General features: G+C 37.5%; 1 protein-coding gene across 16 annotated transcripts in view; it reads right to left on the bottom strand.

Annotated features, from left to right (window-relative positions):
- The window catches only part of PHF21A (PHD finger protein 21A), a 126,238-nt gene that overhangs the window by 64,453 nt on the left and 35,924 nt on the right, over nt 1–25,861 (bottom strand). For 9 of the 16 annotated variants that reach the window (XM_088166924.1, XM_088166916.1, XM_088166918.1 and 6 more), the window contains 2 exons: nt 22,865–22,897; nt 20,686–20,751 (listed from right to left, as the gene is read on the bottom strand). In XM_088166924.1, coding sequence (XP_088023050.1) covers nt 20,686–20,751; nt 22,865–22,897 — 99 coding nt within the window. Of the gene's footprint in view, nt 1–20,685; nt 20,773–22,864; nt 22,898–25,861 lie in introns of all 16 variants that reach the window. The other 7 variants (XM_014881861.2, XM_088166923.1, XM_088166912.1 and 4 more) reach the window with 1 other exon arrangement.

Genomic DNA, 25,861 nt, shown 5'->3' with positions numbered 1-25,861 from the left:
GCTGTAAATGAGCTCTCTCCTCTCCATGTGTGGATCTCTCAAGGTATCTAAGTTTCAGGAGAATACATCTACAAACACTGCCACACAAGTGGCACCCCAGGTTTGATATAGTATTAAATACACACAATAAAAAGTGCCAAAAGATTAATTTCGAAAGAAAACTACCCACTTTCAAAAATCAGCAGTTTTTTGTTTCAAGTGGAATATGAATATTTATATCTAAAAGCGATGATGCCAGAAGCAAACATTCCAAACAGGATTACTGATGTGAGCATTTCACTTCAGCATCCTGAAGGACATTCCTCTAATAATTTTCCTAGCCCTCAGAACTATAAATTGCAGATTAGGTGGCTACGTGTGAGGAAAACAATGAAAAATTAATCTCTCTTAGAACTATAAAATGTGCATTTAATGATTTATATCAGTCCATTTAATAATTGAATTTGCAGTAAATCAAGGGGACTGGGCAAGTCTGGGTTTGTTGCTAACAGCTTTGAACATGTTTCCATCTTTGGCATACATTAACAAAGCTTTCTCACAGGGCACGGAGTTTCAGGCCAGCATAAACTTACCACTATGGCACTGACTGAAACCCATTTCAAACCTGAGATCAATTGCTCAAAGCTAGATTGATTCTCACAACTTTTAATGCATTATACTTGAAGACAAGAGGATGAGAGATATTACATCCTACCTAAATCTCTACCAAAGAAATTTACATCAAGACATTTTTTCTATCTAGATTATGCCTTCTTTAAATTCAGCAGAAAGTAAAACTAGTTTGCTAGTCTTTGATCAGCCTTCTTTGAACTATCACCCTGTTGCAAGGAGCTTCAACCAAGTTGCAAGTCCCCCAGTTTAACAGTAATGCATGTTTGTTCACAAAGTATGTGCTGTTAAAATGTTGCATCTTATAATGTTTAAATTTACAATTAGCTTAGAATTGTTTTTAACTGCTTTTGTTGGGAGAGGAGCAACGGTCCTGCAGAAGCTCTCTCTTCCCTTCTTTAAATTCACAAATTAAGTAATGCATTTGCACAAACATTACTGCATAGTGAAAAAGCTCTTATTACCTTGCAAGCATTTTCCCGTGGAAGATCAGAATATATCTGAAAGTTTTTCCACATATGATTTTCCACATATAAAGGATTTTTTTAAAATACAGTCTTTAAAAGGACATGATTTTAGAAGTCAGAAGACACAGCATTGATACACAGCTATATATAGATATATGGACAGCATGTGCTTCCATGTCCGTGCCCATGTGTGCAGTATCAGATCACTTATATTCAATAGTAACGCAGCTCTCTGCATACTCCAGGTAATTTGTAAACAGAAATTAATGTATCTTCAGCTACTTAGTCACTTGATGAAATACTCTAAGCCATGTTTAATTGATCAGGGATGTGGCACAGAGAAGCAACAGTACATCCAGTGAATGACAGGAAAGTAAGAATTAGAATTCAGAGCAGTTCCTAACTTCCAGACTATGATTTTTTTTACCTACTCACTGAACAGAACGTGCTGCAAATGTGTTCTGTGAAGAGAGAATATGGTGAAATAGTAAGGGAAAAATACAGATGGTAGATGGCTTTTTCTTCTCCTCTTTTTTGTTTTGAACTTCATAATGAGAATGACCAAAACTTAGTTCCCCCTTCCCCTCTTCCTTTCATGAGTACCCTCGCAGTTCCTTCCTCCTTCCATGCAACAGAAAATCATCCTCTGAGCAGGTGGGATGCTTTAGGGTGAACAACACAGATCAGCAAATCATAAGCATAAATAAATTTTAAACCAGCCTTTTAGGGGGCACCAGTTGAACAGAAAGCCCTTTGTATTTTTATAACTTCAACAGCTCTAGAAATCAAACTTTCAAATTTGATTATCTCTGGTCTAAAGGTTTTACACATTACAGAGCACCCATGTGCCTTTTCTGCACAGCCACAGTGTGCCAACGTGCCCTTTTTCACAGTATGTGGGGGAATACCTCCTGTCTCTTTTTCCTAAAACTCTTTTGACTCCTTCTCAGTCAACTGTGCAAAATGTGGAAGCATTCACAGATGGGATGAAGACACATGTAAGTTACAGGAAAACACTGCAGATCTTATTTATTGTGCATCCTTAAATACAGACTGACATCTGCCAGCTCACAGTTAACCAAAAGTCACATTTGAATCCACATTTCCAGTGAATAACCTAGTCAATAATTAAATGATGTCACATGACATGTATTTGTATGGAAGGTAATAGGACTCAGAATAAACGTTTACATGCAAGGGCCAACCCTTGTTAGAGCAGGACAGTCCCCATAGCCAATGTCACACACAGGAACCAAAACAATCAGCAGCCACAGCTGGCCCAGCACGAATGTGCAGATAGTGCCACTATCAACACAGCAGAGACCAAAAGGAAAGGTTTGGTGGAAATCTGAAACGAGACTAAAACTCACGCTTCAAGCTGGACAGAAGAAGGGCTTTAATTTCCACATCACCACATCCCTGAAGGTGAGCTAAGCACTTTGCAAATTAATGCTGCAGTTTGCTATTATGACTGGCATGCAGATTGAAGCTGATGTGAGCAGGGATACTCTTGCTATATCCCAGTTACTGTCTTCTCATAGGTAACAAAGTACCTATTATTTGCTGATAGGATTTCAGGCCCTAGCATAGCTTGCTTTTGTGTTTTATACAGTAAGTGGTATGTCCTTCCCAGTTTTAGAACTTGCCTACGCTTCCAGATACACAATGGAAAGAAAGTACAAAAAGCCATTAAAAATCTGTCACAATACAATGACTACAGTGTTATTCAAAAGTGGTCGATTAAAAAGACGAGTAAAAAAAATACTGTCCAATATTTAATGGAGACTCTGCTGCAGCATCTAAGGTGAGTTTCAAAGCATGACAAATTCAGTGAAAGTTTGGTGTGTGCATTTGTATAGAAATAGGACTGTGAAAACTTCTGAGAACTAACTAGGTTAATTCTGCAATAAAAGTAAGAGAATTATCTTCTTTCATTAAATTTCATTAAGCACAAGCAGCATTGCTACTTTTTACTGATTTCCCAGAGCTTGCATTTTGTCTTCTTCTAGGATGGCATGCATCTGTATTTTAAGAGCACAAGTCAGTCCTTTAACAGTTACTTGTATGTGATTATGTAGTTACTAGAGAGTTTTTAAAATGCTTGAAATACTGAAGAACATTTCTAGGTTATTGAAGTTTTCATCTATTATTGTTTGTTCCTAAAGTAATGGCTTAAAACCTGACTACTTGTTACATACAATGGTAAGCTGTGCCTTTCTGTAGTTACCTATTTTACCCCAAAATCCCCAATTTCTGCAAGCTTTACTAGCATTCAGCATGACGGATTATGAAGCCACATGCTACCCCCATCATCTTTCACTGTGTTTCTTGGAGGCTCTCTCTCCCTCTGTATAGTCTGCACAAGACTGTGTGTTCTGCAGTCAATTCACACACCTCACTGAACAGCAAGAGCACATATCTAGGCCCACAGCAGGGGGGTTAATTAACTGTGTAAGGGACAGAGCTGGCTCTAGAGTTATCCTTTACATGTGTACAGAGAATAAACTGAGCTGACACTCGGCAGAAATGCAGTAAGCTTTGCACTCCTCACGTTCTCATAAAATGACACTAATTTTAAAAAATAAATACAAGTTTAGCAGCAGCTCTAGATTGTACTTGGGTAAGAAAGATCCCATCTGAAACACTGACAATGGAACACTCAGTTTAAGACTCTTTTCATACTGGAATAAGACCTTGCAGATGGACAAATGAAAGCATTTATCTCCTTGTCATAGCACCTGTTCAGATCTACTGCATTTAATAAAGGTTGGATGCACAGAAGAAAGGCATTGATTGCTTACTTTCACATTGAGTTAGCAGACAATACAGTAACAAAAAAAATTTGCACACAGCACCCCTTCTTTTGGTGTTAGTGCCAGCAGAGCTGCAGCAATGTTAATGCCCTGGAAAAGTTTTAGAAAAAAAACCACCAATGTTTTCAAAACATCTTCCTAAAACAATGCAATGGAGGGGGCTTTCCATCTCAGGAAAATAAATTGTCAAACATACAAGTGAACATATTAAGACTGATGGCGCATGCACTGAGATCAGACAGGGATACTAAGTAATACAAATGTGAAAACAACTTATATTTTCATTCAAATAATGCAAACCCAGTCAATCAATCCTTTTGGGAGAGTGGCATCACTCTGTATTCATGGAGTACATACATGCTTTGAGCAGGAGGCTGTACTAGATGACCTCTGTAGCTCCCTTTGTACCTACAGATTTCAACTTACCCCATCAAAACACCAATTTTGGTATCAGCCCAGAATGAACATTAGAAAAATAAATCTTGCATTATATGCTCTTGAGTATACCCCAAACCTGAATTTTTCCATCTTTTTCACTTTCCCATCTCATAACAATCTTATTTCTTACCACTGAGGCATAACTCTCTTCCAAGAAGCATCCTACAGGAGTTTGTGCCTCCAGAGTCACACTATGTGCTCTATTAACAGTGCGTTTTGAGGGGGATGAAATAGAACAAATATAAGCCCGGGTCAAAGGATGTAACAAAGCCAACCCCCACATAGTGAGCATCTCTGAGATGATTTAATTTGTGACATCTAGACTGTTTGACAATGGGAAGAGAATTTTCTTCAAGTTTCCTTTTTCATTGTAGTGGTTGTGGTAGCTTGGTAGGGTAGGAAGGAATTTTTGGACTGTTTTTAAGCACCATTATGTTAGCCTTTGTCATTTACAATTCCTTCCTTGCAGACCTGGCTACTGGTTTGTCCAGGAACATCCTGACATCAGCACACAGCATGCTAAAAGTTTCACGGATGTCTTTCCTCCTTACCTCACACCCTGCTACCTTTTAAAGCAATTATGATGTGGAATTTGCAGGGGGCAGAGGAGCAGAAAACTCAGAAGCGTGGAAAAAGCAGAACTTTCCTAAGTGCCTGCCCTGAAAGGTAAATTTTAATTAAATCAGAATGCCCATATTCTCAAGCTTTAGCATTCTTTGAGTTCCTTTAGCATTTTTTTAAATGATCAAGGGATAAATGTCCTAAGAATAACTGCAACATATTAATCTATTATAATGCTCTACAACATTGGACTGAAGTTACTATCTAGAATTCTTGATTCTGAAAGTGATTTTGCTAAGTCATAATTCCAGCTTTCTGTTAGACTCAACTACACTTTGAACTACACTTTGAAGTATGAGTGCAGAAAAGCTGTCTTCCTCAGTAGCTCAATCAAAAATTTGAAGTACGAAAAAACCACCAAAGCCACCTCCCCCATAGTGGTTTGACCTTGGCTGGACACCAGGTGCCCACCAAAGCTGCTCTGCCAATCCCCTTGTCAACTGGACAGGGGTGAGAAAAAATATAAGGAAAGTGTCATGGGTCAAGAAAAGGACTGGGAGAGATCACTCACCAGTTACTGTCACGGGTAAAATTGACTCAACTTAAAGAAATTAAATTTAATTTACTACCAATGAAATCAGAGAAGGATAATGAAAAGCAAAATCAAATCTTAAAAACACTGTCCCCTCCCAACCCTTCCTCCTTCCCAGACTTAGAGAATCAGGAATAAAATTATCTCCTTCTGCCTCGAGGAGCAGGGAGATGGGAATGGGGGTTATGGTCAGTCCATCACATGTAGTTTTTGCTGCTTTTTCCTCCTCAGACGGAGAACTCCTTCCCCTGCTCCAGTGTGGGGTCCCTTCCATAGGAGACAGCTTGACAAACTTCTCCTTCCCACGGGCCACAGTGCATCACAAAGTGCTCAGAGTAGGTCCCTTCCATGGGGTGCCATCCTCCAGGAATGCACTGCTCCAGCATAGCTTCCCTGTGGGGTGACAAACCCTGACAGAAAATCTGCTCCAGCATGGGCTCCCTTCTCCTCAGGTACACAGGTCCTGCCTGTGTACAGGGCTTCTCCAGGGTCCAGCAAGGGCTTCTCACACGGTCACAGCCTCCTTTCAGGCCTCCACTTGCTTCTCCACAGGTGGATCTCTGCTCCACTGGACACCTCCATGGGCTGCAGAGGCACAGCCTGACTCACCACGGTGTGCACCAAGGACTTCAAGGGAATGTTTGCTTCAGAGCCTGGGGCATCTTCTGTCCCTCCTTCTTCACTGACTTTGGTGTCTGCAGTTATTTCTCTCACTCATTCTCACTCCTCCCTTGTCTGACTGCAATCTTCTGCACAACAACTTTATTTTTTTCCTTCTTAAATGTGTTAACCCAGAAGCACTATTACTGTCGCTGATGGATTCAGCCTCAGCCAGTGGCAGGTCCATCTCAGAGCTGGTTGGAATCGTTTTATTGGATGTAGGAGAAGCTTCCAGCAGATGCTGAGAAAAGCCACCCCTGTAGCCTCCCTGCTACCAAAACCTTGCACTGCAAAACCAATTCAATGCAGATGTCCCAAACAAATAGGTTTGCTGTTATTTAAGCTAAATCAATGCTGAAGAACTTAGAAGGAACAAAACACCCTTGGTCTCTCTTCCAATTCACGCATAAAAAACTACCCAACAATTTTTCACCAAGCTCCAAGAACAGGACAAATTCTCTCTGCAGCTATGGCTGTATAAGACCACTGAAAACAAAAGAACTGGTAAAAAAGCTCGCATCCTCCTAGGCAGAATTTACCAGCTTCCTCCATTTTTATAACTGGGCAGCAGGAGTGAGAATAGCGACAGTGGACCACCATTTAGGTTTGATTTTCTGTTGCCCATAGATTGTTTTATTCAAAACCAGAGATGAAGCAATAAACAAGGACTTTGACTGTAAAAGATTTCAGATAGCTCATTGCTTCCTGCTTGGACCTATTGCACATTATCTATATAAACCCTCAGGATTTGCAACATAAGTTCTCAAGCAGAATTTAAAAGTTCTGTCTCCAACTAATTCAGTTTGAAATTTGCTTAACAAAAAACATAATACTGTAAGAAATCAGGTTGCTCTCTGCTGTCAGCTTCCAAAAAATCTTCTCAGCTGTTCTTCGTATATACAACTCAAGTTACAGGAATTCAGTTCTTCAAAGAACACTCAAGAACTACTTTAGATTTCTTTTTGTGCTTCATCTTCATACTTATAGTGTTAGATAATACTGAAAACAGCACCAATTGTGACAAACAAAACGCAAAGCTTCAACAGAAATTTTCCATGTGCATCTGTAACAATCTCCATCCTCTATAGTTCAGTTCCAGTCATTTGGGTGCACTGCCATTGTTGTGCCTGTTTCATGCATAAGGCTACTGTGTGAATCAGCTATTCCAGTGGGAGAAGCAAGAGAGACACAGTCTACCTTTCTTTCTGCCATTTAGGAGCTGCAGGTACATTTACTGGATCTGCATCCCTGGAAAAGGGAGACTACCAAACCACAGATTGAGTTCAAAGCTGTGGTTACACAGCTGTTTGGTCCAGGATAAATACAGTTGTCAAATGAAAACTGTTCCACCCTTTGTTTCAGTCCTTCCTTTCTGCCATTTCCCTTATGCCAAAAGCTGCTGTTCATTCAGCTGCACACAGGCCAAGTGAGCAAAATGGATGATGCTCAAAATATGGCACATGTGAGAGATGATCTTCAGCCAGACAACTTCTTGACTCCGGTCACTGCACAGGAACGTGAGCACTAGTTCCAGCACAAGAGAGGGACAGAAGACAGCAGCTAGACCAGGCAGGAGGATAGGTCACAGCTTTCACAGCAGCTGTCCAATTTGAAACATAATCAAAGTGGCCATATAATCACAACCTACAAAATTATAAGGTATGGGATACTAACTCAGTTTTGTCTCTGAAATACAGTGAATTTGATGCCTTGGAAGCACAACACTGGAACCACTGGCTCCAGACGAAGACAACATAAAGAAGTGCAATCTGACTTTCCTCATTTCTGCACAGTGCTTCAGTAATTCTGCACAATGACACTACAACGTGTTATCCATCAGTCCAACCACAGGATGTTCTTAAACAGATATTTCTCAGCAACCTGCTTACAGTCTTTCAAGGACCATTAGGAAAAGACAAAGAAAATAGCAATTTTAAAAAGCAGGCTTGAGGGCTATTTTCTGTGTAAGTCAGGCATTTATTTTAAAAAGCAGGTACTTCTCTAGTCTGAGTTACCCAAGGCCTCTTACAAAAAGAAAAGGTGCAAGGGCTTCTTAGAGAAACATTTATGTTCCATAATGGGCAACACAGACAGAGAATAACTCTTTCTATACCTCATATGCCACATATCAATTAAGTGATTTATGAAAATGCACTCTGCCCTACAAAATAAAAGATTTCAAAACTGTTTACATTTTTTAGGGCAGGCAAGGTAACAGAATGCGCTGTGGAAAAAAAGATACATTTAAGGATGCTTTCGTATTTGTTTTCTTTAGAATTTAATGGACTCTTTACCAAAGCAGTTTAAATACAAACGTTAAATTACCTGAAGCCTTGTAGTAAGTGATTTTTGTTTCTTATGATACAACACCTTTGCTACCCATGATCTTCAGACCTTTCCCAGCACAGGCCTACTTTGGGCCATTTCCCAGTTGTAAAAGCACCACAGGATATGCACAAGCTGCATCATCCTTTCAGGTGATGCATCCTGTCCTCTCTCCAAAGTCTCTACTCTTCACTGACTTCCAGAAATAGTAAGGGGGCTGCAAAAAGGGCTTCATCTCCAGTGAACAGGAATAGTCCAAGCAGGAACGAGGCAAATACATGGCACATGGCACATGTACATGGTTGGGAAGCTTCCCTTAAAAGCAGGTATGGAAGCAGAAATGGTCACTGGGAAACACACAGCAAGTAGAAACTACACGGGCATACAGGACGGCAACTGTTCTGAAGAGCTGAGAGTGCATTTGGATGTAGCTGCTCTGACAATCCAAACCCAAGCACTAGAGGCAAAACTTTCTCTTTTGGCATCAATCAGCACCTTATGTCATGACTTCTTCAATAATGGAGAGGAAGCTACAATCAGCTACAATCAGAGATACAAGGCTGCCAACCAAACACCACTAAGGCAGATAAAGATCATGTGAGAATAGGCGGAGCTCCTACAAAGCCTTCAAATCAAAGTGCACATACCCCAACAGCCAATGCCATTGATAAGAAAAATGACCCAGTGATGACACCGAAGTTAGTGCAAACTTTCTCCTCAATGCTGGCTGCTAACAGGGCCTCTGCAGCCCTGCCTTCCTCACTTTAGGTTCAGACACACTCCTGGCCCTGTTCTGGTCCAAGATAAGTGGATTCATTTTTCAGCCTGACATAGCAGTAATGCTACCAAGTCTTACTGTAGAGTTTACCAAGTGAGACCAGGATTATTACAGCATCCAGATTTCTGCATGGCCTTAGAATGTGATGCTGGTATTAGACTCTGTTAGCAGAAAACTTAACTTTATAGAAATCTATACAATTAATTTTCAAAATATTAGTTGGGGAGGGAGGGGGCAGGGGATGTGTTTTCTGAGATTTACTGGCTATCCCAACCCGTTCAAGAGAGCACAAACAGTCTATCCCATAGGTTGTGGGTATAATTGTAATGAAAACGTCCAAACAAACAAGAAAATACCACTGCCACATGCCTCAAAGTGGGCTAGATTTTTAATCAACAACTCATACAGAAGTTTATGAGACATTGTGTAGCCAATAAGTCAGACCTTGTCTTTTTAAGGAAGAGACTTTAGCTAAAAAGGTCTTAGACTATTTAATATGGGTTCATGCATGTAACTAAACACAGAAAAACCTCTAGGACCATAAGCAGTAAGATGAACTTTTTGTCTCAGCATTTTCTAGTCCTAATCAGCATTTTGCAAGACTGATCATTAATATTTTAAAGGCAAATAAAGGATGTAATGAAATTTTGGAGACATCTGACCCACTAAAATATTTTTGAAAGCTAAGGCTCAAAATGACTGTATGTGTGTCAGTTAAGTGGGTCTCCTGCTAACTCAGGAGAGGTCAGAAGGGAAGGTAACTATCTGCTAAATTCCATAATACACATGGTGTTTAAAACACACTTTTCTGAATAGAGAAATTTAAAAGCTAGCAAAACAGACACCATTCAAGATAATTAAGTGAACCATAAAGGTGAAGGAGATTCTATCACTGCAAATCTTCAAATGATCAGCAATTTTCATTCAAGCAACTTTCGAATAACTCGGAACCCACAAAGATTATTCTCAGAAGTACATCAAGTTTAGTTCCACGTAGCTAAAACCAGATCATGTAATAAACTCATTATGAAATGATAGAATAAAGTGTTTACATCACTTAATAGACTAAAAGGAGATAAGCAGGATAAAGAAAAAGGAAAGGGCACAACCTGTTTATTTACCCTTTACTTTCTAAAAAGTGCTACCTAGATTACTTCATATGCACTGTGCAGTAGTGCCAGTGCTTTGAGAGCACACCTGACTATTGCAGGGGATGTACAAGCTTATTAAATACTAACTCTAGTTCTAAATGAATTGAGTTTAAAAGTGACATTTTCATTCAAAACTAAACATCAGAATAAAAGAAATGCAGAATTTCCAATTAGAAACTTTGTTCTTGAGCATGAGGACCAAAAATGTCTCTTGTTATTCAAATATAAACCCCAGCATATCATACATGTACTTAAATCTACCACTGCCACATTGCAGTCCAAGGTGATTTTAGCATTAACAGGTACACTATATTAATGTCCCATACAGTGCCACACTACTGTTGCAGGGTCATCCCACATAACACTTTGATTATTGTCTGCAATCTTACAAGAAAATGGAAGACTAAGGTATACAAAACCCAATACATTTTTATATTATCATAATGCACTTTCCCATGACAAATAATAAAAGCAATGCATTTGGCGTTTACTACAAAGACACAACAAAACCATCAGCTGTGTTTTTACCTGGTTTATCCAGGAAAATGTAGAGCATCAGCAAGGTACACCCAAGTAGTACAGCTGTTTCCAAAAATGTTTGGCTATTTATTTTCTCTCTCCTAATTGCTCTGGCTTTATGACTAATATTACACCTTGAAACTTTGGGGACCACAAAAAAAACCAAAACGTTGTTTGCAGATCCATCCAGCTGGCAAGCTAGTTTGCCCAACAGACCATTTTGCTTGTCTGCTGTTGGTGAGGCTGCTTGACTTCTTGCAGCATGCAGAGACATTTTCATTCTAAGTGTCAGCTTCTGTGGGTTCTTGAAGTTTTCTCTATAGTTCTCCATGTAAGTGTGATTTAAAGGCCTTCAGATTGCTAGTCAAAGAAGTAGAATAGATGAAAAGCTGAAGATTAAAAATGGCATCACATCAATGCTTACTGAACTCCATCCACAGGATTTATTAGATTTTAAAATCTGAATTGACAATCACTGAGGGCATGACCCAATGCTCCTGTTAGCAGGAGATGCACACAGCTCTAAACAAAAGGTTGTAGAGAATATTCAAGAATGCAAAATGATCTGCAAATCCATAATAACTCCCACATTTCATTACTAAAAGCCCTCTCCAAAAGATCTTTCTATTAACAGATCAAAACTGATTTGTAGTATCTGCATTTCTCATCTAACTAAATTGCATTTTGCTCAAAAATTAAGACCTTTGCAGAAACCTCATTCTTGATTCTTGAAATTGTCAGAAACAAAGCTATGCAACTACTTGAATGCATTTAAAAGTAATTTGTGAGAAATTACTGAGTCTCTTGTCAGCTCTCTCTAACTGCTATAAATTTCAAATCTATTTTATGATAGTCATGTGTAAGTGAATATTTAAAGGAAATTAATATACTAACTTAATAATAAACTAAGTTTCAAACAGAGAACAGTACCTTTAGGCCACACAATTTTAATTGCCCAGCAGACAAATGTTAAGCTTAGTGCAGTGGGATGCTGTAAACTGCTTTCCCCAAGTTTTACTTGGGGAAATGGAATACATCTGTTTCTTGAGATATATGACAAAATTTAGAATGAGCTGGAGAACCCAAGAACCTAATTTTGTCCAAGTTGATTGCTGAAGCATTTATTACTAGCCCAAAGGTGTGTGCAGGGCTTTTGATGCTAGAAAGCTGCTGACAATCATGCACTTCCACAGCACTCTGGGCTGGCCACAACTCTAAAGAGCCAACTGCTGCTCTGAAAAACTGCCATACCAGACTGAAAATGAAGCAATTTATAAAGAGTGAATGGATATGGAGCAAGACTCCACAGGCTTAAATACTGCCAAGTATTCAAATTTTCAGAAGTCTAAAATAAAAGGATAGTCACTCGCTGTTCTGCAGAACATCAGGCAGCTCTAAAGCTTATATCTCAAAAATTCACATCACGTATTATAGTTCCAATGTAATTTTTTTGTTTTCGAAGGAAAAATAAGATAAACAAGTTCTGCCTTCTACAAACAGTACAAACAATCACCGAGTAAGGAAAAAACTGGCTCATTTCTCCTTGCTACACAGGGCAGTCTGGGTTCAACTCTTTAACACACTAATGGCCATTTACTATTGACACATTGCCAACATTTTACTGAGGAAACCTTGAAAAAGAACAGGCAAGGAAAAAAAGTAATTATAACTTCTTAACTGTTTCTAACTTGCCTCACCTAACTCTGGAGGGAGTTCACAGGACAAAGAAGATATGCTCATTGCAACTTAAGGGCTTTCTCCCTGCTAGTTTTTAAAAGTCTACTGTAAGAAGACACTTAGAATTAAAAAGATACAGAATAGAACAAGAATTCTTTTTCATGGAACACATCAGATAAATTCTATAGGGAAAACAAGTAATGAACTAAAGCCTAATCTTTCTAGTTGTTTTTTATAGTCAGTAGAGTGAGAGTTGTCTTTACAAAGCCAACACAGAACAGTAAAAATTAGGTTCCCTTGTTTGAATTGCCTCCTGGTGGTGTCTCCACCACTCTACTAATCTCCCACATTTGGACTTCATTTCAGCAAAATTTCCATCGAATTCTGCAGTCACCATGGCCTAAATCAATGGGCTATGATTGTTACATCACTATTAGTGGGGAAAGTTGAAGACCTCTTGCATTGCACTACCAATTTTGACAAATGTGTAACAAAGGAGGAGATAAAGAGAAGCTCAAAGAATAATGGACCTAATTGAAACAAAACCACACCAAGAAAACTTATATTTTTGTCTGGCCACCACCTATCTTTTCCCTGACACTGTCAGATGTCTGTGCTAACTTGCAATCCAACAGGGGAAAAGTTGCTCTACAGGGACTATAAACTTTCTGGAGTTTCTGAAGGTCAGAACAAGTATTTGAAAAGTTAACTCAGAAGTGAATAGAATCTGAAAGAAAGAGATTCTGTATAATGACTAGAAATAGGTGAATTCACAGTGACTTGGCCCATATTTGACGAAAATAAAACACTCTTAATTCCATGAACAGAAGATGTGTACCAGATTATCACCTCAGTGAACATCAAGATTTTCTAAGGATGAAGACTGCATTCTCTGCCTCCAACAGTGCCAATATAGAAAAGAAAGCAGAGAGACTTCATGAAACTCTGTGAAGAGCATTCTTACCTTTTAATACTTTAGGTTTGTTCACCCTTTAAGCCCTTCAAGACTATCACAGTCTCCAAAATAAAATGAGGGAAAAAATCCATAGTGAGTAATAAGGACAAACATTCAGTTAGAAAAGTGAAACCCGAAAAAAATCTTTTCATAATGTGTACATTCATTCCACTCATGCTTCCCTAATATGTCATCTTTCTAAATCATTTCCAGAAAGGTGTATTTCCTCTTTATTTGTCCACTACAAAGGACCCTTAGTCCACCAGTAAAAGCCAGTACGATTAACAGACAACAATTCCAAACCAGCATTATAGAAGCAATACAACGTTATCACATCCTTTTTGAACCTGTGCACCAGGAGTTGAACTGAGTGGCTCCTCAGTACCTTATGAAGGTGTAACACATGACCCATATGTGGGAAAACACACCTAACACTGTCTACCTGAGTCAGTCTTGTTCTTGGTGTAGTACCAACAAATAAGATAACATTTAGTAATATAATTATTTCAGCCCATAGCTGTACTACAGTCAGTAATGCATAGCACAAAAAACCCCACATTTCAGGAAGTCGCTTATTTTGAAATCAAGTACCAGGCAGTAGAGAACAACAACAGCAAAGACAAGCTTTTGCCTGTATTCTAAATATTGGACACACTTTCCTTCTTCTCCTTTCCAAAATTCAACACACTTCAGAAAATTAGGGACCAAACAATTCTGATAGCAACTAAAGATCCATAAGGCTCTGAAAACCAGATCCCTGGATTTGATTCTTTTTCTAATAAATCAAAATACTGATTCTGTGGCTATGAGGTTGTTCCACTGAGGCATGCAGTACAGAGCAGAATGAACTACTTTAATCTGTTTTAACTTATAAAAATTCATTAGTAGATTTAATCCCTTTTCCCAGCATCCAACTAAGAGGCATTTAAGGGTGCTATACAAAACAGCCTAAATCCCAATCATCATCTAATGCTTCACTTGTCTTCCCTTCAAGTATAAAAAGGAAAAGGGAATAGTAGGCCTTGAAACAACTACTGATGTGTGAGGTTACCCAGCAAGTCAAAACATGCAGGAGCATCTAATAACCAACTCACTCCATCAGTAGGGGATTTTCAAGGAAATACTGTAGTTTAATTGCCCATTTTCTATCTACAATGCTGATTTTCAAGCAGAGCAGGCTATTTTGGAGTTATGCCCTGGCTTATATGAAGATGAAAGATGTATCCAACTAGGTTCAATTAGAAAAGTTCTCCAGCTGCCTCCAAACCTGGCTTAAATACAGCATGAACTCAAAAATTAAAAGTTGGGCTGGAAAATCAGTACTGAGGGAAGAGTAGAAGGGGGGAGGTAAGGAGAGTTTTCTTCTTTTTAATAACATCACGAAATGGTCACTTGCATTTCCTAAATTGAGTTACTCCAGTGTTAATGTACATTAGGTATGCAAAAATGAAGTTCACAAGCCAACAGTGAAAAGTCTAGGTGGAGTTATATTAAGAGAAGAATGGGAAATCCAAGTTTACGTGCCAGTATGGGTTTAATAATGATTTAAGCTTTATAAAAGGTCTGAGACAGTTTAGCAATATTTCAGTCATATACAAATGATTATAACATCAGTTTTGCAAGAGAATTTGTGGCAAAAGAGGCAGCAGGGAGAGATGCATCCACTCTGCCTATCTACAATCATCTGTGCAACATCCAAAATTTGCTTCAGCCAGTATATCTTGAGAATATGGAAAATGATAACTTAATGAGAAGTCATTATATTCACATTTTCACACAATATTTGGATGCAAATTAAATAAATACCAAAGATTAAAATATAAGCTTAGGCAGATTTTTCAAATATTCACCTCTAAACAGGTGCTGTTCACACCGATCAGAGGGTTCAAAAGGATCTGACAATTCACTGAGGCAGTTGGTTAACTTACTTCTCCTTATATCCAGACAGACCAGTATCTTTTTGACAGGAAAAAAATTACTGACTACTTCAAATCGCCTAAGAAGGATTCTACAAACAGGGTTTTTAAAATTTCTTTTACAACTGCTTTATAAACAGTTGGCATAAATGTGTGCTTGCAGTTTCATACAAATTAGCATATCTTTATCATTCATGCCATTTACTCAAAAAAGATCAGTGTTTAGTAATATGTACAGTTCCAGATAAACAACTGGAACTGAAATTAAGCATCACCTGCCTCAAGCTATTAGTAACTAAACATTCATATGGCATATTTGCAGACTTGATCCATTATGACAGATTAACTGGCATTTTAATACACCCTCCATCAATCGTGGAGAAAGGAGGTATCAGAAACTCCAGACAATACTGCAGAAGTAAGTAGCGACCTGATTATTTACTTCCACATTTTTGGTGGTGCTCATGTGGTATATTCTACAACACACAGGCATACCTTTCCTACCTTCTTATGCACAAGCATGAAGTGCTCTTTCCTACCTGCTCTCTAGCTTTCTTGAGCTTACATTCCTCTCACCAAAACACTGCTGCTTCTCTTTACAGAACACCATGGAACATGTTTCGGGTGCAATTTTCTGATAATGTGCTCAAAAAACCTCCATAAAAATTCACCTTTAATATGATTGACAACTGTTCAAGAAGAACAGTCTCACAGGATGAATTTATGCACATTACCAATCTTTTCATTACTAAGTTATGGTACCTGTAACAAATATAGCAACAGTAATGCTTAAAAGCTATTCCTGACAGTTTTTGGAAACTTAAATAACAAGTTTCCTTTGTCAATCTAAACCACATGTTTACATTTATTCAACTATACAAAACCACGGTTAAATTACTCTGTCATTTTTTAAATCTATCCCAAATCTTCTTTCTCATTACTTGCTATTTAGTGACAAGGTTAAAAGGAGTCTCACCCTGAACATACAGGACTTAGAATAACCTCATCAATCTCAATTTGCTGTAAACTCTAAATACAAGCAAAATTCACTAGATTTGCCTATTCATAATAATAAACTTGCTTTTATAGTGTGCATTTTTCCTAATTATATTCTACAGTTTCAACTGCTCTTCACAATAAAGTATGTTAAAGTTTTTCCCCTGCCAAAAAACAAAACCACAAGTATTTCCATATAGCATGTATATGCTGACAACTATTTTTGATTACTTTTTCCTGCATACATACAGTTCTTCAGAAATCAAAATAACAAAAGGATCCACTTTATTATTTCCATGTCAAGAGAAAATACACTAAAATACTAGCTCTAGTTTTCACAACACTATTTTTAAAGATTCAATGAATTTCACTGTGACTACAGGAAGAGACATTTGCATTTTATTTTCAAATATAAGGGAAAGAGCCATGTGATTTCTTTCGTACATGCTTATCACCATCACCCTTTTATCACAGAGTCAAAAGACTATTTGTGTAAGCTTTCTTTCATATTTAACACAGAATATTGCTTTAACTTTTCCAGGAGATTGTGATAAGGGCACATTTAGAAATTCCTCTATATCTGACATGATATTGCTAAAAAAAAACACACACTTTTTTGCTGCCCACCTGACCTCTTCCTTGTCTTCAAAATAAAGTACTATTATGATACATGCTCAATCATGATATATGTGTAAGTGCATATTCTTTTTTTTTTAATTAACTATGGGGGAAAAGAGGCAGAAGAAAAGGTACTACTTCAAGATTACATCCCTCCCTCCTTTATACCAGCCCTGCTCTACCTCAACCTTTTCACCAGTGTCACTGGTAACAATTTCCACCTCATCTCCCCAAAACAAACAAAAAAGAAGTAAGTACTAAACTAATAAACTTCCTCATGGAAAAAATTAAAAAATTATATTCTTTAAGTATTTGTATTGTAGAGTGCATTTAACCTAGCACAAAAGCTGAGTAGTGTGAAGTAACTGTAGGTAAAATTCTACAAATAAGAATGCCAAGAGAAGACACTATCATATAACAAAAAGTGAAGGAAAAAGTGCTAAGACTGGGATTTCTTCCAAAGATGTGAAAATATAGGAAAAAAAAACAGTGCTCCAAAGCAATATAATTAATTCACATTTACAACCCAACCTTAGATTTAGCAATTATAACAGTTCTGAAAAAAGTTACTCTTGACTTCTCTTTATTGAAGAGGGGGATCAGGAAAGAAAGAGGAACCCGTTTTTAAAACCAATGCATTCAGAGTTTCCAGACTGCAGCTCTCTCATTTGTAGCTGAGGAGCAAGACTATTAAATTGAATTCCCCTTATTGCCCACAGATTAGAAAAGGAGTAAGCATAGTTTAGAACTCTGAAAATAATACAAAGAGACTAACAGAGGGAAATCAGCCAGTCTGAAGGATTCAAGCTTACTGCCCTTCAAATGCAAGTTATCTTCTAGTAAGTTTTTTCACTTTCTGCAGTTTTCCTTTCAAGTGTTAACACACTCAGCATACATTGCTCCATCGTCTCTCAGGTGGAACAAATCAAAGCCTTTATTTTCACCTCTGACATTTTCCAAAAACATATGAATATATGACATACCTTATGCTGTAACAGTTCAACCCTGCATTAGCTAACAATTTTTGTTAGGTTTAAGCCTACACACTGTACAGCCTACTTGCTTTCTTTTTGTACTTTGCCAGATCTCCTCAATTTCACAAACTTCTGAACAGAACTGTCATTATTAATTCTCAGCAAGACACCTAAGCCACTGTGAATCACTGCAGCAACTGGCAGCAAGTGTCGGCACTACTCTCACAATGCTTCCGAAACGGAGGGAAGTCTTAAAGCAGCTAAAAGCTTTTAGCTAAACCTACTGCTGACTTGGTTCTTGCACAAGTCTTCATCCAACTTCATTAAATAAGAGAGCAAAGAAAAAGCTTGCATTAGGGTGACATAACATTTCACACGCCAGAAATATTTCATTATTCTGCCTCTCTAACACCAGTATCTCAGCTCCATGTCTCCAAGTAGGGACACCACACAGGTTGGAACTTTAGCTTCTCAAACTTCATTAAAAGCTTACTGAACAGTGACCATTATGCATCCTATAAGTGTCCACAGTGGAGTTGGGCACTCAGAGTTTATTCATTAGACATCAGACATCAGAACTAATTGGTTCTAAACAAGAGCACAGATTACACATGTTGCACCCCTTCTTAACACGAGCACTACACGATGTAAACCATTATATTTACTGTGCAAAACTGCATATTTCTCCATTCTGGGTGAAAATTAAATTGCTACCCAAAAAGCAATTGATAATAATGATTTTTTCCTGAAGAGAAGTGAAAGTGAAAACAGAGAAAAGGGCTTTGCTGTAGTCTCTCAGGTGATGCTCAACTGCATTGCTAAGTCCCAGATTTCTATACAACAGATTCCTGCAAATAAAGAGGAAGTGAGCACTTCTCTGCACAGGGAAGTTGTGGTCGTTTTCCCAAAACTTACATTTACCATGATCATTGCATTTTAGCAGTCATACTACTTTAACAACATTATCATATGGAACACTGGCAGCTCTGCAGTCCAGTAGCAGAGATAACAAAACATTTAAACTTCAACAATCATAGAGAAGTTCACTGTTGTACTGATAATCAAACACACAAAAATACAAAGAAGCAAACTACTGTGAATTCATATGAACTGTGTGGTAGAAGTAAAATCAAACTTATTTTTCAATATCTTTTAGAAACTTAACCCATTTTCATCCCATGAAGAGGTGTGCTTTAGCACTTTGAGTTCAATAGAAAAGATTAGCTCCATTTCTAATGGCTAATTTAAAATACATGTTAGTATAATCCATTCTGCAGCATAACTTTAGAGAGTTACAAACACAAGTTTAAAAGGTATGGTAGGATGTACTTGCTTTCTTACATTCCACTCAGTGTCTCACTGCCTGTCCAGGCTCCTCACATGAACTGGAAGTCAATACAGCTTGCTTCATTGCATCGAGACAAGCCCATTTTGAAACTACCATGGGCATCCAGAGCTTACCAGAGAATCCTGAAACTGCTTGCTGTGAGACACAGCCACATGCAGAGGCTTATGCTGGTTTTAGAGAATAAATCATCTTCAAGAGAGGCATGCTATCACATCAGCAAAACCTCAGTTTTTGTTGAACTACTATTCTCATTTAAAAATAATTTTCCTTATTATCCTTACATGTTTTGTTCTAGATTCACTGTTCCCCTGTTAAAACATACTATAATTTTTTCAGTAAACAAAATTTCTAGATAAATGTTAATCACTGTCTGGACATTTTCTTAGGGATAGTAATACTCAAAACAGAACACAGGCAGCTAGTAACAGATGAATGGAGGTATCTAGTTGTGACACTCATGCATTTCACCAATGCTCTAAAATATTTCCCTCTTGAAAGGTCTAATCTGTTGACCTAATTTGGTTCCATTATTGACATATTAAGCAATACAATTAAGGGACTGCTTAAGTCAGTTAACTAGGGATGGGATGGTGTGACGTATGAGGGGTTTGTGCATGTGTTGCTCTTTTATGTTTTTAAAAACAAAAGTGAAAACAAGTTTTGTAGATATCTCAATATTACACATTTCACTTCTTGTTATTCACAAGGCCCATGTTCAAGTTCAACAATCCTTCTCTTAAGCATTCAGTTGTAATTATTACTCATACTTTAGAGCTGTCAAACAGAATTCCTACCAAATGGCAACCATAAGATAATTGTGCTGTAATTTATCTTGGTAAAAGCATCCAACTAATTTTCAAATTGTCTGTTAAGTACCCATAACTGACATACATTTAGTTGGTCTTGACAGGAAGAAAAATTCCAGCATACTCACCCATATACACAGTGTGGACCTACCAAGTCAAAATCTAAAGATTGTCTAAATCAGAATGGTTGAGTTTAGAAGTTTCAAGATAATAAAGTGACAAAATTTCCCCATCTCCTTTAATATAAAATCTTAGTTTCAACACAAGAAAAATCGCTATAGCTTCCACTGATTAAACTAGTTTCTTGTTTAATAGACTCACAATAATTTATTCTATCCTTTGTTAAGAAATCCAATAAAAATCAAAAATGTCTGGTTGCCCACGCTTATTTTTGCACTTAAAAGATTTAGCAGCTCTCTTGGAAGCTAGGAAAAGAGACATCTTTAGAATGCAGTGTTAAAAATACATCTCTGTTTTCCTACCTGTTTCTCACTCAGAGCTGTGATTTTGGCTTGAAGTTCATGAAGTTGTTTCTTCAAATCAGCATTCTGATTAGAAAGAAAAAATATCTGTGAGAAAGATATTCCATTTGTTAACAAAGAGTAGTAGCAGGAAGGTGGGTTTTTTGTTTGTTTTGTTCTTGCATATTTACTACAAATACAGCACCTCTGGATGTACAGCCAATAAAATTCAAATGGCTCAACAAAGCCTTATTTAAGTCACTGAGTGCAACAATAATCAGAGGACCTTTCTAGCACTCAGAGATAGCCCAGTTTGGAAAGAAGATTTCATTAAAACATCCATTAGTGCTTATCACATTATAAAGCACATTTGAACATTTCATCAAGTTTATGACTTAAACAATAAATGTTTGTTAATATGTAATACAACAGTATATAACAGTCTGCTGTGGTATGCTATCTAAAACATTCTCACCTATGCTACTTATGCAAAGACATTTACACTTAACTGTATAGAGTATCAAGCATATCTATTAAATCTTAATTGATACATATATAAGTTGAAGGCTAACATACTTTAAGTCCTTATATATCCATGTATGCTTATGCCTTAGACTGTGCTAAAGAGAATTACATTTGCCTTGACAAATCATTCATATCAGCACTTTGCTTATAGTAGCACTTTTCTAAGTTTCAGATTTTAAAGCCATAAGCAATACCAGAAAGATGCAGACAGAAAACAATTTTTACCAGGACTTTTTCTTTTCTACTGAAATAAAAAAAATTAAAGAAACATCTGTCCTTAGTTTAAAACCTGTGAAGCTCTGCAGAAACGTGACAGGGAATCAGGTTTTCCATAATTTTTCTCCTTTCCCACTTTTTTGTTCTCATTTATGCTGTAAAGTTTTTATACTAGATTATTCAGGTTTAGTCTGCTAAGCAGAAATATTAAAACATAAGACTAATATCATCACAGAAACTTCATGCATATTCCCTATTTTTATAATCCTCCAAGTTTGAAATGCATTTTGATCTCAGCTTGCATATAGTCTCTGATTCTGCAAATACTCTGCAGATATTGACCAGTCATCCTCCCTTCTTCTAGATTCTACTTAATGATTTGGGATAAAAAATGGATTAAGAGCATTGGAAACAGGGACCAGATTTACTTTTCCTTACTCTAGGAACTTTGCATGGCTGCTTGCAGCATGACTTCACTTTCAGCAAATATGAACTGAAAGCAAACTGCTCTGCAGTGTAATTGTTAGCAGACCTGACCAGCGAATAAGAGCAGCAGATCTTACCCAAACACCATCAGAATAAGAACGTTCAAAAAAACAGATTTTCCAATACACCCTGCTTAACCCTCCCTGTCAGAGGTTTAACGACCTGAGTGTTATTAAAAGCTGTCTTCTCACTTCACTGAGCTCAGGAAAAAATGTACATTCAGAAAATTACAAGGCATTTACTATTGTATGGGGATGGGAGCTCTTAACAGCAAGCCTCCAGTGAGCAGCCTTTATCCCTCTACTCAACATTTCAGACTGGTTTGAGAGCTCCACAGAACTCCCCATCCAGCATTCAGGAGTGTTTAACTGCTGTACAAGAAAACCCAGGGACATTACACAGTCATTGGGAAAGGGAGGATTCTGCTGTATATGCAGGGAGTCCAGTTATCCAACTGCAGTAGCTCTGAAACTTCCCAAGGCCAAGTGTCCATTCCATGGACACTGCAGGGCTGGTAAGATAGCCAAGACAGGCAAGCTGAACACAACCTTAAGCTCTATTATTTGGACAAAATTTCTTGGACAGAATATCCTCTCTCTTCTTGTACTGCAATCCTTCTGATACTCCAAAAAGAAAAAAGTTATTGCCAAAAATGGCAGCTTTTATAGAGCACAGCTTCCAATACAATCAGAAACTTACTGCTCATCTGAACTGCACCACAGTCCAGAAATGTCACTCTATTTAAAATATTAGGAATATGTATGAGGCAAAAAGCTACATCATAGCAAGATTTTTGGTTTTGTTTAAACTGATCCAACAGTCATTGTTCAAAAAATTATGAACAAGTTTTCTTCTAAATACTGTGTTAGCAAGGAAGAAGGTGATCTAGAAATATCTAAAATCATCAAGTTTCATGCACTGTTATTTTCTGCATTTTTAAAGGAAATTATCCAATATAAAAATAAATAGTTACCTGTGGATCCTGCTTCATTTGGGCAACCAATTTCTAGAAAGAAAAAAGATGCAACAATACAATGAAGATGATCATTATGAATCTTGTTGAACAGTTAAAAATTCAGTATATTTAAAAACCTATGTAAAAGCAAAATATTTAGTTTACAGCATTTCAATAGCAAAGTCTGGAGTCCACTATTATAACATTTCCAAACCCATTCTATTAATACACTAAAAGTACTGTATTAAGCCATCACTTTTGCTCCTCCTAAATAGATCTGAACAAGTGATGCTTTTTAAAGACAATTTAAGCCAGCTGGGTAAAATAATCTAATAGCTGTGTCTCCTTTAGAGCTGCTGCCCTCTTTGCTTGCAGTCACAAGAAACACAAACCACAGATAACCACTGCAGGCACAAAAGCTGTTTGTATATTCAAGGGCAGAATGTTTCAAGTACTAAAGCTCTGCCTGTGTGTTGGCTTGGCTGGTACCAGATGGAATACCCATGTTCAGAAGTATCTTTGCCACTTTTCTCCCTCAGAGAGAGATTGAGATCATTGTAGAAGAGATGCCCTCCACATCCAAAGGAAAACGGACAGATTGTTACCATTCACTATTCTTCCTCCCTCACTTCCTTCAGGGCAGCTGCAGGAGAATGCTTGTCTATTGCTGAGCAAGGAAAAAGTTCCCAAAGAAAACCACAGCCCAGAATGAAGACACAATGTAAACCAAAAACTCCTAATATCTTTTTAGGTAAATTTGTAGATATTTACATCTCTAATGTTTTCAAAGATTATATATCTTAGGTTTAGTAGCTATTATCACACATTTCTTTCATTGATCTGCTTGAATTACTTTTTTTACCAGGAAAACATTCTAGATTCTGTGACCATAAGTTCCCAAGTTAAATTACAGGACTCTTATGTAAAAGGATGACCTCCTTTTTCTTTTCAATCTGTTTCCTTACAATGCAAGCATGAGGGACTAATAAGATTATGGAAAACCAGAGCTGACTTGAGTCAAGAGGAGTTGGAACCTGGACTTGATGATCCTTACAGATCTCTTTCAATTTAAGACATTGTATGATTCTATGGCTGCTTCTCTCTTTAGCTCTTTCTTGCATTTTTTCCATACCACATATTCCCCCATCAGTCCTCACACTTCTTCAGATTGAAAGACTCCTCATGCACGAATCATTCCATTGCTTTATTCACTCTTGGCACTCTTCCATAATTCTCTAGTTTGTCTCTATCATCTGGAGACAAAGTTTAAAACTACGTGCAACACTCAAGTATTCTACTGCAAAAACTCTTTCCACTGTGCCAACAGCCAGTTCACAGCCTGCTATTGCAGATGTAAAACTGGGCCTGTTTTTCTGAAGTGCATCACTTGGAATTTATCTACACTGAATATTATTGTTTCGTCATGCTGCCATTCAGCATCACAGAACACACTTAGCTTATTTTTCCTCGGTGCTTCCTGCCACATTGGAGTTTGACAAGCAACAAATCTGTTAGTTTTTATATAAAATACTCCTGCAGACACAGCCTCATAAGACAATACAGTAAGTACTGTAAAAGCTTCACAAAATATTGCAAAAATTTTGGATCACACAGTACTACATCATGCAATCCTAAGGAAAAAAGAATTATTCTTAAACATAAGCTAAATTTAAGGTATTTTAAAAGCCACTGATATTTTTGCCATGAAATAAGAGAAGGACAAGGATGCTTTAGGTTCTTTCCACACATCAGCTTGAGGAATCATCCATGAAACTCAACCTTTCAGTAAGAATAGCTAAATATAAGTCCTTTAACACCTCTTGTGATCAAAACTTTGAAGATAGACTGCTTCAAATTTATCTTAATAAAGTCAACCCAGTAGCAGAATGAACTACTTAGATGTGATGCACCTCTTCTCAGGACAAGCAATACAGCTTTGACATGGAAGACATTTGAATATTCAAGTTATATACTTGTACAGAAGTGATCTGGTCAGGTGTCATTCATGGTGGATTCTCTGATCATAGAAAGTAGACCAAAAAATTAGCTTTTTCTGAACAACTAAACACCTTTCTTGGGTTCTTAGTGGTAGTTTTAGATAAACTTTGCCAAAGCAGCATTATAAAAGCTTTAGACAGAGTTCTGGAAGTGAAACAGAAGAGGCAATAGCCAAGGAGCTATTCCACAAACAAAACTACATCATACTGAGCATCACTTGTAGAGCCATGTAAGCAGTCACAGGCAACATGCTGCATCAGGAAACTGGGAGGGTTTGACTACAGAGCTGAGCTGACTTCATCATGCTCATCACAGACACCTGTCCACCACTTCCAACAGGACAACAAATCATTGACTGTGTGAGTGCTGGCAAGCTTTGATACGGAGTCCTCAGAAAAAGAAATACCAGACAAGTAAAAAATGACAAGAGACAATTCTTCATAAATCCTGAGTGAAAAGAAGGAACATATTATATCTCTTCAGGTTGCAAAATTCAGAGCTATATAAGAAAACTCAAGCATTTCACTTGAAGATTATTTTAGTACCAAAACCAGTTTAATTTCTATCAGTGTGCTAACAAGCAATAACCACACAAACACAGTTCACAAAACTTTTACTGAAGCACCCAACATTTTGTTGCAAGTGGTATTTTCCACTGTAAACATATAGACTTTTTCTTAGCCTTAATTGTGGAAATATACAGCATCTTGAATTTAAAAAGACAACCTTCTGATATAATGGTTCTTCTAGTTTCACCCACAAAAACAAAATCTAATTAAAGTTGATTTTTGTGCAGAGCTCACTTTTAATGACAACTGGCAAAGTTAAAGCAAAGAAAGTCAAAAACCCTACCAACTTTAAGCTGTTAAAAAAAGGTCTTTTTGGACATTTCTCAGTCTTCATCTCTGTTCATCAGTGTCACTACGAACAGATGCTAAAGATTATTCAAAATTCATAATCTTAAAATTTTTGGTTCACTTGGGCATAAAGGGGAATGAAGATGCACACAAGGGGTAA

This window comes from Sturnus vulgaris, chromosome 6, assembly GCF_052056855.1.
Source record: "Sturnus vulgaris isolate bStuVul1 chromosome 6, bStuVul1.hap1, whole genome shotgun sequence".
Lineage (NCBI taxonomy): Eukaryota > Metazoa > Chordata > Aves > Passeriformes > Sturnidae > Sturnus > Sturnus vulgaris.
This window is presented reverse-complemented; position numbering and strand designations above follow the sequence as displayed.